Source organism: Monodon monoceros, unplaced genomic scaffold (assembly GCF_005190385.1).
Source record: "Monodon monoceros isolate NGI ecotype Baffin Bay Population unplaced genomic scaffold, NGI_Narwhal_1 Super_Scaffold_5, whole genome shotgun sequence".
Lineage (NCBI taxonomy): Eukaryota > Metazoa > Chordata > Mammalia > Artiodactyla > Monodontidae > Monodon > Monodon monoceros.
Window position 1 is genome coordinate 63,659,386 of NW_021703782.1, and position 13,182 is coordinate 63,672,567.

At 41.6% G+C, this 13,182-nt stretch overlaps 1 protein-coding gene across 2 annotated transcripts in view; it reads left to right on the forward strand.

Moving 5' to 3' along the window:
• The first annotated feature begins 67 nt into the window (after positions 1 to 67).
• FAM189A2 (family with sequence similarity 189 member A2) overlaps positions 68 to 13,182 on the forward strand; it is a 60,800-nt gene continuing 47,685 nt past the window's right edge. Inside the window, exons 1-2 of one of the 2 annotated variants that reach the window (XM_029201321.1) lie at positions 68 to 190; positions 10,454 to 10,510. In XM_029201321.1, the coding sequence (XP_029057154.1) occupies positions 107 to 190; positions 10,454 to 10,510 (141 nt within the window). In that variant the 5' untranslated portion in view covers positions 68 to 106. The remainder of the gene's footprint in view (positions 191 to 10,453; positions 10,511 to 13,182) is intronic. The other variant, XM_029201320.1, reaches the window with a different exon arrangement.

The following is a 13,182-nucleotide window of genomic DNA, read 5'->3' on the forward strand; positions in this document are numbered from 1 at the left end:
GGCCGCCGCCGCCGCCGCCGCCGCCGCCGCGGCCCCCGGCTCGGCGCTGCTGCCCGCTCGCCCGCTGTTGTCGCTCGGTCTGCTGCAGCTGATCCTGGGCTGCTGTATGGTGGCACTCAGCTTCGGGGCGCTGTCGCTGAGCAGCTCCCCGCAGGTGAAGAACTCGTGCCCGTTCTGGGCCGGCTCTTCGGTGAGTGCCGCGCGTGCCCCGCTCACTTCGGCAGGGCCCACCCGGGGAGCAGGGGGGCTCAGGCCATTCGCCTCCACTGCCCCGTGATTGATCGCCCCAGGGCTGCCCTTCGGGAGCACAGCCCCTCAGGCCAGTTGAAGTTTTTGGAGGCGTTGAGGCTGGGGAAAAATAAAGGGGTAAGAGAGAGAGGAATTCTGGGGTGAATTGGGTTGCACCTGGACAGTGTCTATTCCTTGTAGGCTAAAGGGTTTTGTTGTTCCTGTCAAACTAATAGAATAAACCCGATTTCCGGCTCTTTGGGAGATTGGAAGGATGGGGGTGGGTGACAAAAAAGCGGGAAGAAAATGAATAAACTTCTTTCAGCTATTGAGTATTTACTTCGCTGACAACGTCGGCACGGGGAGGGCAAGGATCTTGATCTGTTTTGTTCACTGATGTATCAACAGTGCTTGGCACATAGTAGGAGTGTTTGTGGGATGGATGAAGTGACAGGTTGGCGCACGTCACTTGTTTTTATTCCGGACTAAGGCACAAGTAAATGTGAAGTGTCTGGTGTAGGCTAGCTCCACTGTATCTGGGGACGAGTTCAGGAGGTAATAACAGGGTGTGTGAACGCACCCACGTACTTGGTCATTAAAGGAGGGCCCTAAGCCCGCACTAGGTTCCTGGAGCCACGCAGACTGATGGGCAGAATTTAATTCTCCAGAACCCGAACCCATCGTGGATGAGCTTGCCGAAGTCCCAACTAGCCGGAGATGTCTGCCCCGCTCCGGTACAGGCCCTACCGGCCCTGCCTCCTCGGACAGGAAGGCTGTTCTGGGGCAAAAGGCTGCTGCCCTCGAGCGTTTATGGAAACTGGTGGCTGCTCGTCCCTGCCTCCTAACGATTTCACAGCTTCCAAGGCATCCTGCGTCTTGAGGTTTGCTGAGGATTGAGAGACCTGGAAATAGGTTTTCGTGGAATGATTGTGGAAGATGAATATTTAAAGTAAACGGCCTTTCTCTAAACGAAATCTAAAAGCCTGGCAATGCCTATAGTTTTTACTAAGATCTGTAATGAATGTATATTTTGAATGGCTGAAAATTGTCCTTGCAGATCCACACAAACCCAGATTCAAGACCAAACTTTAAGAATATAGGGAGAACTAGTTGAACCCAAAGTAATTGTTTGAATAAGACCTGTAAGAACACTAGGTACCTAGAGCCTGGCCTGGCATTTTATACTTAAACTGATGCCAGTTTGTTCTTTTTGAAATACTTTAACGCTGGATGATCTTACTGCGGTGGGTGGAATTCACAATCTGTGCATCGTGTAAAAGGAATCCCACCCTCCTGGCCTTACCCTTGGGCTCTCCCACTGGCCTCTGGGAGTCCTTTAAAACTTCAGAAAGAGGAGTATTCCCAACAGGGTAGGGATTAGGTGCGTTATGCTCCTTGGTCCACTTGTCAGACTAAATTCAGCCAAATGGCGGCTGCATTTTATTTCTCTAAATACCATGGGGCAGAAGTGACTCTTGCATACATTTTTAGGGATTTGCTCTTTGTAAAATCGTAATCTCTTGTCTTCTCAAAGATAGCTAGTTTAGGATTATTGAAAACGATTTTTTTCTCTCCTAAAATTAAACCCCTAAATCAGCGTACTATTGTGAATTATTTCAGAGGTAAATACACTTTAGATGTCAGTCAAGCCATAGTTAGATTTGATGAACTATTAAAAAAGAAAAAAAAAAGAGGAATCAACCAGAAGATAAAGGCTGCTAGCTTGGGCCTGCTGGCTGGGCACATCCTTGTCTCTGGGACCCAGCAAACCAGAGCAGGGAAAGAATGAGTGATTTGGAACTAAGTGTCTTCCACAGGGTCCTTTTCCCACACTGTGCCCCCAACTCTATATGCAAACTTGCAACTGTTTGTTATTCTTATTTGTTGTGGCCTGTTTCTGAGGTTGTCCTCAGAATTTGCAAAGTGACAACAGAACCAACAGATGGTACATGTCCAGAACAACTGAATAGGATTTGAGAATGGCATTAAGCCTCATGACTCTCCTGGTGTTGCAGGAAAAAGGTCTCAGCAGTAGCATACCTTTTGAATTTATGTGTGTGAGAGAGATGTTTTTTTTTAAACTCTGCTTTATGGAAAATTTTAAATTTATTCAAACACTGTACAATGAATCTTCATATACCCCTCACCCAGCTCTAACAGTTGTTTTATCTCCTGTACCTCTTTCTGGCTCTGCTGCCGGCTCTATGTGTTCTTTTTTTTTGGCTGCACCGGGCAGCTTGTGGGATCTTAGTTCCCCGGGCTCTCGGCAGTGAAAGCGCAGAGTCCTAACCACTGCACCACCAAGGAATTCCCTTTATGTGTTCTGATAACTCCAGAAGGATGGGTGTTCTGAGCAGGGTAGAAATTAGCTTCAGCATGCCCCCTCTTCCATTTGTCAGATTCACTTCCCACGTTATTTTGAAACAAATCTCAGACATCACATCATTACACCTGTAAATATTTCAATACATGTATGTTTTTAAAAAGAAAATATAAGTGGACTAGAGAGACAGCAGAGAAGTGACCAGGAAGTCTTAAGAACCCCACTCTACCTTTAAAATTTTATTTTGAAAATTTTAAATCTCAACACATATAGAAAGAACCCCCATTGACCCGTCACCCAGCTTCAGTAGTTATCAACATTTACATGGTCACTGTATACTCACACCCACTCCCCCTTGGTAACACCCACTGGATTATTTTAAGGCAAATCTCCAGTATTGTAGTTTCAGCATTAAATATTTCAGAATGTATTTCTAAAAGAAAGGGGCTTAATAGTTAAAAGGAAGGGGCTTGATAGCACGTTGTAACTAATTTAAAGACAGCTAAACTGAAGTTTTTATGAGAAAAGCTTAAGAATTATGACTTGAGGACTGCAGAATTTTTTTTTAAATGACAGCTTTATTGAGATATAATTCACATTCCATTTAAATCTACTTATATCACCCATTTAAAGTGTGCAGTTCAATGATTTTTATTAAATTCACAGTTTTGCAACCATCTCCACAATCAATTTTAGAAAATTTTCATCACCCCCCAAAAGAAACCCTGTAGCCATTAACAGTCATACCCCATTTCTTCCTTACTCCATTATCCCTAAGCAACCGCTGATCAATTTACTTTATGTCTCTATGGATTTGTTATTCTGGCCATTTCATATAAATGGGATCATACAACAAATGGTCCTTTGTGACGGGCTTCTTTCACTTGGCATAACATTTTCAAGGCACATCCGTGTTGTGACATGTATCACGACTTCATTCCTGTTTATGGACAAACGAGATCCCATTGTGTTGTTATACCATGTTTTATTTATCGCTCAGAAGTTTGACTGGCATATGAAAGTAGGTAGTTGAGTGGCAGTGCCAGCTTAAGTCTAAGGTTACTTCAAACCCACGTAGGAACACAGTAGAAGGATATCCTCATATTTCAAGCTTTGAATGACCATTATATGCCTGAGTCTGCTGTATCAACTAAGTCAGCAAATCTTTTGGCTGCAGTAAAAATTTTGCTCATAAGGGACAAATATATTCATTTGAAAGGACTATTTTGTTAAACACACTATAGTTCAAGAATATTTTTCCCTATATACTGCTGTAAGTGTTATTCTCACCTTGAGCCCGAGATTTGGAGTCTTCCTTCACTTGTCTGAATCTTGAAGGTGTATTTTATCTATTGTAATATATGTTTGAGAATTAACAAATCCTATAAAGACTGTTTTCCCATACTTTACATACTTACTTTCAACAACTTGAAGGGAGTGTTTTTTTTTTGTTTTTTTTGTTTTTTTTTGTTTTTTTGCAGTACGCGGGCCTCTCACTGTTGTGGGCTCTCCCATGGCTCCGGACGCACAGGCTCAGCGGCCATGGCTCACGGGCGCAGCTGCTCCGCGGCATGTGGGATCTTCCCAGACTGGGGCACGAACCCGTGTTCCCTGTATCGGCAGGCGGACTCTCAACCACTGCGCCACCAGGGAAGCCCGAACGGAGTGTTTTTAATGTGCTCATTGTTTTTGAGCACTCTGTGATCATTTATTTTCTTGCTGGTGTCCTTGGTTAATGACTCAATCTATTATTATTCCCAAAGTTCATGAAACTAAGCGAGTAGACACTTTAAAAACATGCTGAAGTTTGACCCAGGTGAGGGCAGAGGGAGGATCTCCATGTCCGTGTTCAGGCCACGCTATCCTGGCTCCTGATTTGGAGGCATAGTTAGCTAATAGTAGTTAGATTCCACTGGGACTACGGGAGACCAGCCTACCACACTGTTTTAGATTAATGGAAGAGTAGAGAGAGTTGCATTGGTTCGTGTCTCCCTCAAAAAACAAAATTCCTGACTCTAATGACGTATATGATCCTTGGGAGATATTTCAGGCAAGTGGTAGAGAATTAGTTATTGTTTTTTCTTTTTCTCTGGGGGCCCTAATAGCCTTTATCATCTACATACATTCATGTCTCTCTGTTGAAGTCACTGACCTGAACTCATGGTCCCCCCTCCCTTGAGTCTGTGATTCTTTGGCAAGATTCCAGTTCCTTATAAAGAGACAGACATTGGTGAACCTTAAGGTAAACCTATTAAAAAAATTTACAATGACAGAATGTAAAAAAAAAGAATGAATGGTCCAGAGTGGAAACTAACACAAAAATTCTAGTCTCTACCAGTTAAACAGCAGTAAGTACATTTTTTTTCTATCATAATCATCAAATACTACTTTAATATTGAAGGAGTATTTTTAAGTATAACTTTTGAGATGAATTTAATTTTCTTTGGTCCTTTATTTTACACAACAGCAGAGTCACATGATAAGTTCTTTTTCTAATTGGAGTATAATTGCTTTACAATATTGTGTTAGTTTATACTGTCCAGCAAAGTGAATCAGCTATACGTATACATATATCCCCTCCTTTTTGGACTTCCTTCCCATTTAGGCCCCCACAGAGCACTGAGTAGAGTTCCCTGTGCTATACAGTAGGTTCTCATTAGTTATCTGTTTTATACATAGTAGTGTATCCATGTCAATCCCAATCTCCCAATTCCTCCCACCCCACCCCCTTTCCCCCTTGGTATCCATATGTTTGTTCTTCTCTACGTCTGTGTCTCTATTTCTGCTTTGTAAATAAGATCGTCTGTACCCATTTCTTCAGATTTCACATATATGCGTTAATATATGATATTTGTTTTTCTCTTTCTGACTTACTTCACTCTGTATGACAGTCTCTAGGTCCATCCATGATGATAAGTTCTTGAGCAAGTCATTGAGCCTCTCAACCTCAGTTACTCGTCTGTAAAATGAGTGGGATGATTCTTGCCTCAGAATTGATTTTGTGAGAGTGTAATTAGAGAACATTTAGGAAAATGCTTCGTTGCTGAGTCCTCGCCCCAGGCCTGGCACATACTAGAACTTCTATCAATGTTTTTTAAACATCAAGGCAATATTTAATTAAGATAAGGTGAACAGGCTAGTTTTGTTTGTTTGTTTGTTTGTTTTTTGGTGGGACATTGTGGTAACCAACAAGCATACACGAGAAATACCCAGTTGTCCACTTTGTCAGATCTTTTACTGAGTTACCCTGGGCAGATAAAGAATGATACATGCACACATACATTTAAAAAATATATCCAGTGTAAAAGCTATAGGGCAAGATAGGTTATTAAGAAGTGGGACACCTATAACATGGCTCTTTTTAACTCTATGTTTAGATATGGCAACTTTTGACAAACAATTCAGAACATTTTTGCCCTAAGGTATGTTAATGGATTAACACAGAAAAATAAGGTAGTAGAATTATATGCTTTTGACTTTAATGATTTGATTTTTAAGCTGGAAAGTTAAGGCACATTCACCACATATGGTGGGTAACAGTGATTCTTGCCTGGAGTATCGTAGAATCCTTCTTTGCAATATCAGAAAAAAAGAAAGGCCTCTGCTTTTCCCCATAAGCTACAAAGAATGGGTCATAAGTGAGTGAAACCAAAATTGTAATAAATCTCATTATAGTGATATAGAGATAATTTGGCGTTAGAAAATAGGTTCTCGCCTGTTTATTCCGAGCAAGTTGCACCTTGCACTGGGTGGAAAGAATGCTGATGGAGTTGCTTTTTGCTGTTGATGTACTCTTTCAAGAAGCACGGGAGTGAAAAATATGTTTAGGCTTACATAGTCATCTTTGAGCAAGTTCATCTCCTGTTTTTGACCTTCATTCATTCATTTATTCATCATCCATTCAGTTGTTCGTTGACTCTTGCCATAACTAATTGAGCAGCCTTTAGTAGTACTTGAGTGAATATTCAGAGATCCAAGCCCTCATGAGATTGCAAGTGAGTGTAGAACACAATTGAACAAGGAATAGCATTATGGGGTAATGGAAGGCCAGTGTTAAGGGATCTTGAGTCCCTTCTGATGGAGCTCCAGCTGCTGCTGCCATTGATGGAAGCGGAGGCATTGAATACTCTGCCTCTTCCTCTTTCACTTCCCCATCCTCTCTCCCCAGTCATGAATTGCACACCCCTCCCCGAAATGTGAACCTCCATTCCCTTCAGTCTTGAGCTCTTAAACGATTCATCCCCAGCTGCAGCACTTTTATTCCACATTCCAGAGGCTTCCTACTTCCTCTGCTTCCCCTTCTCTATCTCACCACTCACGGGGTTCCCCAAGTGTGTTGGGCTTACTTAATCTTGAAGAATGGGAGGGCAGGGCTCAGGACTGAGGTGGATGTAAGTACAGCTCCCACCTACAACTAGAATGTAGTTTCTTGAAGCATCCTATAAAGAAGGGTGGTTTACAAAAATCCTGTTGAAATTTAACATTTGTGTGTGCTGAGTCTACAAAACAGTTCAAATGGAAATGATATCTTTAAGTATTTTGTCTTCCAACCCATGAATGTGGTATATGTCTTGATTTATTTGGGTCTTTAATATTGATCAATAAGCTTTATATTTCTTCCTACTGAGGTCTTAAGTTTCTTTGTCACATATATTTTGAGATTGTTGTTATTTCTTTTTTTAAAAATTTATCTTATTTTTTATTTATTTAGTTTTGGCTGTGTTGGGTCTTCGTTGCTGTGCACAGGCTTTCTCTAGTTGCAGTGAGTGGAGGCTACCCTTCTTTGCGGTGCGTGGGCTTCGCATTGCGGTAGCTTCTCTTGTTGCGGAGCACGGGCTCTAGGTGCATGGGCTTCAGTAGTTGTGGCATGCGGGCTCAGTAGTTGTGGCTCACGGGCTCTAGAGTGCAGGCTCAGTAGTTGTGGCACATGGGCTTAGCTGCTCCGCAGCATGTGGGATCTTCCCGGACCAGGGCTCGAACCCTTGTCTCCTGCTTTGGCAGGCGGATTCTTAACCACTGCACCATCAGGGAAGTCCCAACAATTATGTTTTAAATTTAGTTTGCTCATATATGCAAAGTCCTCTCTAAAGAGAAAGGGAGGGAGGGAGGGAGGGGAGGAGGGAGGAAGAAAACTATCTAGCTTAGGGGACTTCTCTGGCAGTCCAGTGATTAAGACTTCTCCTTCCAATGCAGGGGGTGCGGGTTCGATCCCTTTTCGGGAGCTAAGATCCCACATGCCTCGGGGCCAAAAAACCAAAGCATAAAGCAGAAGCAATATGGTAACAAATTCAACAAAGACTTTTAAAATGTTCCACATCGAAAAAATCTTTAAAGAGAAAAAGACTCTGTGCTCCCAATGCAGAGGGCCCTGCTTTGATCCTTGCTCAGGGAACTAGATCCCGCATGCCACAACTAAAGATTCCGCATGCCACAACTAAAGATAATGCATTCCAGAACTAAAGATTCCGCATGCTGCAACTAAAGATCCCGCATGTGGCAACGAAGATCCTGCATGCCGCAACTAAGACCCGGCGCAGCCAAAGATAAATAAATAAATAAAAATAATAAAAAATAAATAAATAAATAAAATTCTTGAGTTTAAAAAGAAAGAAAGAAAGCTTAGTTCTTTTGTCCTAGAGACCCTTCATTTGAAATGATAATTGTATCTGTCATGATCTATTAAAAACATTTTATTTATTTATGTACTTATTATACACATGCCCCTTTCAACCTAGCAACGCTACTCCTGGGACTTTATTCAGCAGAAATAAAAAGCACTTGTTTGTAAGGATATATGGCCATGATGTTTACTGCAACATTGTTTGGGGGCAAAAAACTGGAAAAAGAGTGAATACCCATGAATATGGAAATGATTGAATACATTAGGTAGTGGTTGTACAAAGGAATATTATGTAACCATTAAATGGAAATGAATGAGAGCTAGTTCAGTAAACATGAAGTGATTTCCAGTGAAGTATTTGTTGAGAGAGAAAAAGAAGAGGAGGAAGAGTATCTTTTATGATTCGTTTTTTGTTTTTTTTTTTGTAAATATCATACCCCTGTGCATGTGTGTGTATAATTCAAAGCCAAGTAAGGAACCTGGACCCCAAGATGTCATGGATTCCAAGTTCCAATTTGTAAGTAGATGTCACCCATACCCTCTAGACAAGCCCCACCAAGTGTGTTTCCAGGAAGAAATCGTTTAGAGGAAGGAAATATCCTATTGAATTTAAGGACATGAAAGGATATAGTTCCCAGTGAGCAGGCAGCTCGTAGTATGTTTAAACACAGATGTGATACAAAGAAATGGTCTCCTGTCTGCCCATATATGTTTTTTGTGTGTGTGTGTGTTTTTTTTTTTTTTTTTTTTTGCGGTACGCGGGCCTCTCACTGCTGTGGCCTCTCCCGTTGTGGAGCACAGTCTCCGGATACGCAGGCTCAGTGGCCATGGCTCACGGGCCCAGCCGCTCCGCGGCATGTGGGATCCTCCCGGACCGGGGCACGAACCTGTATCCCCTGCATTGGCAGGAGGACTCTCAACCACTGCGCCACCAGGGAAGCCCCATATATATTTTTTGGTCCTCGATATAAATGGGTAGACTTGTCCTCTACTGGTTTGTTGTGAAATGATTACCCTCAGTCAATAAATGGAGAAGAGAGAGTATCGCAGGTAGGCCTGTGAGCTTTGGGTTTCAAGTAGCACTGTAATCCTTACTGATTTGTAGTTAAATAAATAGTTATTGTGAAATGGTGCATTTGAATGATTTTGGTGAAAAGTGCACTTGAAAGAAAATCCTCATAACTGCTTTCAGCAGATGCACTTTATTACGTACACAAAGGTCATCAGAGTGACCCTGGGCTGAATAATTACTTTGCTTATCCTTTCCTAACTGCTTAGTGAACTGTGTTATTCAAAAGGCTGATGTTGTCTTCCAGATTACGTTTTGGCAAAATGCTGGTTCTTCTTTACTGAGGATTTTAGGTTATTGTTTATTGACGTGTCATTTTGCAACATGAGATATTTCTCACTGTAGTCCCTCCGCCTTTGAGGAATAAAGGTTCAGGAACATTTACTAATTGCCAATCATGTGACAAGCACTTTGCTAGGAGCTGGGGATTCAGAGAGACAGGACAGGCCTTCACAGTCAGTGGGCAAGACAAAAATGCAATGAGTTTATTTTTGGGAAAAAGTTATATGTAGAGGGCTTACAGGAGTGTGGGGTGTTAAGATTAATATGGCTTATCAGAGGTGATGACTGTGTGTTGGGGCCTTGCAGAATGCATAGGAGTTCTCAGGCAGCTAGGAGGGGAGTTGGGAAGAGAGGACTCTGTGACAAAGAGAAGCACAAAGTCCTGGAATGTCTAGAGCCTGGCCAGTCTGAGGAAGGACAAGTATGCCTGGAAGGAGGGTGGGTCAGGAGTACATGGAAACCAGGCTTGAGAAGTAGGCAGGGGAAGATCCTGGAAGGCCTTGTTTACCATTTTGAGGAACTGACTTGTCCCGTGAAGGATGGGTACCTACCAAATGAAGGGGGGGTTGCAGCTAGACATTCTTTTTATGCGGCTGACTCTGGTGACAGATTAGGTGCTACTGGGGGCAGGAAACCTGGATAGGAAATACTGATTCCTTAACTCAGAGGATAGGCTAGTTTCTGTTTGTATGTTCTTAACTGACCTTAAGAAAAAACATACGCAGTCAGTGAAAAAGTTTCCGGAACTTGGACAAGAAAGATAGTCTAAAACCATATACCAGGGCTCATGTAATCAACAGGAATATTAAATGTTTGAGTTAGAAGCCTTTGAAATTTCAGTATTTAAAAAAAATATATACTTCAGAGACTGGGGATTAGTTTATTGGAATTGGTCCCTTTTCTAGATTTATGATCCTGTTTATTCTTGTAGGTGATACTCTCTGGAATCATAGGATTAACAACTTGGAAACGGCCTATGATACTCCTGGTATGTACTGATCTTACAAATTTTTACCCTTTGTAAAATGTGCTGTTTATGAAGTCAGTTGAAATAAATTGTTGAGGAAGTGCTAAAGCTTCCTTGTTCATTAAAAAAAGAAGTTAACAGTGGACAATATTAGAAGCCAGATGTTCTCATGACAGTAAAGTAAGATGATAATTTTGCTGCTTTTCTGATTCACTTTAAGCTTCTTATATACCCAATTCTATACATGTGTTTCAAGCTCCAGGGTTAGATCTATTGTAAAGATATAACAAAAGCAAAGCAAAACAAAACTAAATGGCTGGGACTTCCCTGGTGGTCCAGTGGTTAAGAATCTACCTTCCAGGACTTCCCTGGTGGCGCAGTGGTTAAGAATCCACCTGCCAGTGCAGTGGACACAGGTTTGAACCCTGGTCCGGGAATATCCCACATGCTGCGGAGCAACGAAGCCCATGTGCCACTACTGAGTCTACTCTCTAGAGCCCACAAGCCACAACTACTGAGCCCATGTGCTGCAACTACTGAAGCCCACATGCCTAGAGCCCGTGCTCTGCAACAAGAGAAGCCACCACAATGAGAAGCCTGCGCACTGCAACGAAGAGCAGCCCCTGCTCACTGCAACTAGAGAAAGCCCACACGCAGCAATGAAGACCCAACGCAGCCAAAAATAAATAAATTAAAAAAAAAAAAAAAAAGAATCCATCTTCCAATGCAGGGGACGTGGGTTCGATCCCTGGTCAGGGAACTAATATCCCACATGCTGTGGAGAAACAGCCCATGTGCTGCAACTACTGAGCCTGTACACTGGAGCCTGCGTGCCACAACTAGAGAGAAGCCTGTGCGGCGCAACGAAGAGCCCGCGTGCTGCAAGTAATAACCCAAAGCAGCCAAATTAATTAATTAATTAATTTAAAAAATAGTCTTAAAAAAAACCCCACTAAACGGCTTACTCTGGGCATTTTGAACATACACAAAAGTGAAGGGAATGATATAATGAACTCGCTGTACCAATCATCTAGCTTCAACAATTATCAATCCTTAGCCAATCTTGTTCAGTTAGACCCTTACCCATTTCCCACCCCTTCCACGCTCTTCTAAAGCAAATCTCAGCTTAAATCATAAATACATTGTTTTTTATTGTTACAGTACTTTGGTTGGGCAATCTCAGAATTTCCTTGCTTAGATTTCCTATATTCTCTCTTTATCACACCTATATTATATGTTCATCGTAATAGAGACATATATTGTTGACTTTATCCTTTTTTTAGTTATTCAGGTAAAATTCACGCAGTATAAAATTAACCATTTTAAAGTGTACAATTCGATGGCATTTAGTAAATTCCCATCCTTTATTTTTATTTATGTCCTTTTGATTCAGGGAATACTATAAAAAAAATAGACAAATGCCCATGGAGAGGCCAACTTACAAGGATGAGGTAGAGGATCTAGGAAATTCAATTTGAAGTATGCTTAAAAAAATTTATTTTTCTGTATAGCATCTCTTATGTTTCTCCCATCCATTTTGAAATAGGGTTAAATAATTTTCTGAATTCATTCCATTTATATATATAACGCAGCCAGGCTGTCCTTCAGACCACTGTTTGCTAAGTGATGGGTAACAAATATAAAACTAGTTAGGGCTTCCCTGGTGGCGCAGTGGGGGCTTCCCTGGTGGCGCAGTGGTTGAGAGCCCGCCTGCCGATGCAGGGGACACGGGTTCATGCCCCGGTCCGGGAAGATCCCACATACTGCGGAGCGGCTGGGCCCGTGAGCCATGGCCACCGGGCCTGCGAGTCCGGAGCCTGTGCTCCGCAACGGGAGAGGCCACAACAGTGAGAGGCCTGCGTACCGCAAAAAAAAAAAAAAAACTAGTTAAATTCTTAAATACAAGGAGATGAAGCACATTTCAGGATACAGTGAGAATAATGGAGCCCAATACTGTGTTGATGATCTTGAAAAACTGAACTGAAGAGTTTTCAGACCCACAAGACAATGCAGGCAACATTTTACAGGTCCATCAATTATTGCATTTGGTGAAACTTTGTTAATATTTCCAGAAGGAGTAAATGATTGATATGGCATTTTAATGTATTAGACATGAGGATATGAGAAAATGAGGCTTTGGATGAGTCTTACGGCATGTGTTATGAGTGCTTGGGGTTTGTTTTACAGCTCTCTAGGTTTACAGTCACTGCAGAAAAATTTTTGATGGTGTTCAATGTTTATACTAATATTTGGTTATAGGCATCATCTTTGCACTGTCCTTTTTCATTGGGTCAATATTGAAATACTCAGTAATACGAACATCAGGTATTTAAAATCAGAAAACTATATAATCTATTGCTATTTGTACTTTTAAAATTCCAAATGGTGAAGAGAATATGAGTGCTTGTTCTAGATAGATATTAAGAAAGTCCACCTTTTAAAATATTTCTTTCTTTAACGTTGTTTTCTTTTGGAAAGGTGCCCCTGTAAATTTATTATGTGAGCTCAAGCAACTTTAAATGAAAATGACCTTAATAAAAATGTATTTCTCATCCTTGTTAAGTATATGTACTTTGTCACAAAGTTGTAACCAGTTTGTACATACCATGTTGTACTCTGCTTTTTCTGTTTAATATGAAATTAAGTTCACATTAGTAGCTATTGTTTCCGTGTACGAGGAGTCCACATGCCTA